Genomic DNA, 3,085 nt, shown 5'->3' with positions numbered 1-3,085 from the left:
CACTTAGTTCTTGCAGTTGATCTTGGAGCTCTTTCATTTCAGGTGGTGCCAAGCGGTAAGGAGATTTCGCTACCGGAGTCGCACCTGGCACCAAATCAATGCGAAACTCCACTTCCCGAACAGGTGGCAAGCCAGGGAGTTCCTCCGGAAAGACATCGTTGAAGTCGGAAACGATAGGAACGTCGTCTAGTGCTATAGCAGAAGAGCAAGAAGCCATAGCCAGGCGGGGAATGTCCCCCTGAATAATAAGTTCTCCACCTCTAGGGTTTCGAACATGAAGTTGCTTCTTACGACAGTGGATTTCCGCATCAAACGCATCAAGTCAATCCATGCCTACGATAACGCAGAGCTCTCGCATCGCAATAGGGAATTCAACTCCAGAAAACTCGAGAGTGCAACCCCGATAGACATCGGTGACATAAATAGTGCGGTTGTCGGCAACTTCGACAACCATTGGGCGAGCCAATTTTCCGATACTACACCCCAGACGATTAATAAACGTGCGAGATACAAAAGAATGGGTAGCACCGCTATCAAACATAACAACAGCAGGCTTGGAATCTAGCAAATAAGTGCCTGTTTTACCACATACGATCATGTAAACAATTCTAACTACCATTTATTAAATAGTGGCAGGAGAGAAAAGAAAAAAAAGAAATTTACCTGCCACTGTCGCGGTAATCACCGGCTTATCCGCAGTCATCTGGTGAGCACGACCTCGTGTCACCATAGTGGGTCCCTTAGAAGACGATGCAATTGCAGGATTTGTACCCCCGCTTCCTTTACCAGCCTTCAACTTCGGGCATTCGGGCTTCTTGTGTCCCGTCTCGTTGCAGTGATAGCAGACGGGAGCAGCAGAAGTAATCTGAGGAACTGCACTCATAGGGGGGCCCTACAATTCTTCCAATGATGCCCTGGCTTTTTACAATTGTAGCATATCAACGGATTTTTCTCGCCTTGACCTGAAGACGGCCTGTACTCATACCTTGACTTACCACCCTGCTTTTGCTTTTTTTTGGGCATCTCCGGATGTCTTGGAGGAGGTGTCATTGGCCTTCCTCTTGGTCTGGGTCTGCAACTCGATTTCCCTCCTCCTTGCTGCCTCCATGATCGCGGATAAAGTTGGGAACTCCTGCATGCTAACGAATTCCCGAATCTCGGTACGTAGAATGGTAGTGTATTGGCTGACCAACCAGGCCTCATTCCCAGCAAATGGGGGACAAAAAGATAGCATCTCCAAGAACTTGGCGTTCAGGTCGTTAACAGACTCGTTAGTTTGCTGTAAGGCCATGAACTCTTGCTGCATCCGCTGCTGCTCCACCTTGGGCACATATTGTGCCTCGAACCTCTCCACAAATTAGGCCCAAGACATGGCCCTCACTTCTCCCTCGTTTAATAGAGCGGTGATGGTGTTCCACCATGTCTTTCCCCTTTTTCGCAGCTGATTCATGGCGATCACAACTTTGTACTGGTCTGGACACCCAACAGTCATGAAGGCGCCCTCAACATCTGACACCCAATGCTTAGCAGCAACTGGGTCGGATTCACCGTTCCAAAGAGGAGGGCTACACTTGCTGAACTTCTCGAAGTAGTATGCCGAATCCCGAACGGGCGGAGCCGGTAACGCTCTCCCGGGAATAGCTGCGAGGCGCTCATCCAGAAGAGCTTTGACCTGGTTGATTATGTCATTGGTCACGCCCGGGATTAGTTCATTGAATGCGTTATTGAATTCCTCAGCGACAATATTCCTAACTTGCTCCATTTGGAGCTGATTAAGGCGAGCAGGCGGAGCCATCTGTATACGTAGAAGGAGGAAAATATTTAGAAATAATTCAGCCTAGATATTTCTAGGAAGACGAAACACTCAGCTTGCCGAAAATTTCTCAACCTTGCCCCGACCTGAAACCGGCACCGATGTTTCAAATAGTAGGGGCCCTTCTACTATCTTCCACACAAGTTCCAATTTCGCAATCGCGTCTAGTTTCAAAATTTCCAGCTCGCTCTAGCCGTTAATTTTACATCTCTCTCACATGTTAACATTAAATAAGTGTGTAATCTAGCATTTTAAGACTAGTAGAATCCAATTCATAGTCAACAATTTAACATAAACATTTAACATAAGAAATAAGGCTTACTTGGCTAGCTGACTGGCACACCGCGACATCTTTCACTACTAGTCTTTAGAAAGTTTGAAAAATCTTTTAAAAAGAGAATAAACTATTATAGAGCCTCAAATTTGAGTCTAGAACATCCACAAGAATGCCTAGTTCCCTCAAACTGTGGCTCTGATACCAACTTGTGACACCCAATTTTTTTTGCAAAAAATTTAAACTTTTAAAACGCATCTTAAATTAAATTAAAACAACTGAAGTAGTCATAACATAATGCATCAACTTAATAATCATATAAAATAAGTGCGAAAGTAATAATAATAATAAGGTCCCAACAAAATAACTAGTAGCAATGTCCCGATGCTCCATGTCAAGCCTTAGCCTCTTTAATCTTAACACCTGAAAAGTTATAAGGGAAAAACGTAAGCACAAAGCTTAGTGAATTCAAACACAGACATTGTACTAACATTCATATTTACTAGCCCTAATCCATTTTCCAATTATAATGATAAAGGCAAAGAACGAATCAATGTATATATTACGAGAAGGACTTGTAGGTTTGAACCGCACCGGGAAGATCCCGTATCATTTGGCCCTAATCACCGCACCTCACGAAGAGTATTACATTGGTGATCTTACTTACCCACCGCACCAGTAAATCCGTATCCTTTGGTGGTGTCCCCATATCCATAATTAGTTACATACAGTGCACATGTACGAATTAAAACAATACTTATATATCATGCTTTTATTATAAATTCAAATAATCACACACGAGCTAACTAGCAAACACAATCCTCAATACAACGGTGTGAGATAACTCACCTTGAGTGAGTATTAAGGATGGATAACAATTAAATAATGCTACCAAGCTTGAGCAAACTTCAAAACCTCACCTAAGAAGGACTAAAGGTTAGAAAGGAGAAGTAATGAAGCTATGAGTTGTGAAAAGAGTAATCACAGCAAGGTCTCTG

The 3,085-nt window shown here is 43.6% G+C and overlaps 1 protein-coding gene across 1 annotated transcript; it reads right to left on the bottom strand.

Moving 5' to 3' along the window:
- Positions 1 to 322: 322 nt before the first annotated feature.
- On the bottom strand, positions 323 to 883 carry LOC145040353 (uncharacterized). Its single transcript, XM_078988293.1, has 2 exons — positions 664 to 883; positions 323 to 576 (listed from the first exon to the last, which is right to left on the bottom strand). The coding sequence occupies exons 1-2, from the start codon at positions 881 to 883 to the stop codon at positions 323 to 325; spliced, it is 474 nt and encodes a 157-aa protein (XP_078844419.1).
- Between the last annotated feature and the right edge of the window lie 2,202 nt (positions 884 to 3,085).

The sequence above is a fragment of the Lactuca saligna genome, chromosome 4 (assembly GCF_052625555.1).
Source record: "Lactuca saligna cultivar CGN05327 chromosome 4, ASM5262555v1, whole genome shotgun sequence".
In the NCBI taxonomy this organism is placed as follows: domain Eukaryota; kingdom Viridiplantae; phylum Streptophyta; class Magnoliopsida; order Asterales; family Asteraceae; genus Lactuca; species Lactuca saligna.
This window is presented reverse-complemented; position numbering and strand designations above follow the sequence as displayed.

Bases quoted from the DNA above. Each gene is read 5' to 3' on its own strand.
- LOC145040353 (XM_078988293.1), bottom strand. From the start codon at position 883: ATGAGTGCAGTTCCTCAGATTACTTCTGCTGCTCCCGTCTGCTATCAC. The intron at 577-663 runs GTAAATTTCTTT...GTGGTAAAACAG, and splicing joins GATTACCGCGACAGTGGCAG to GCACTTATTTGCTAGATTCC.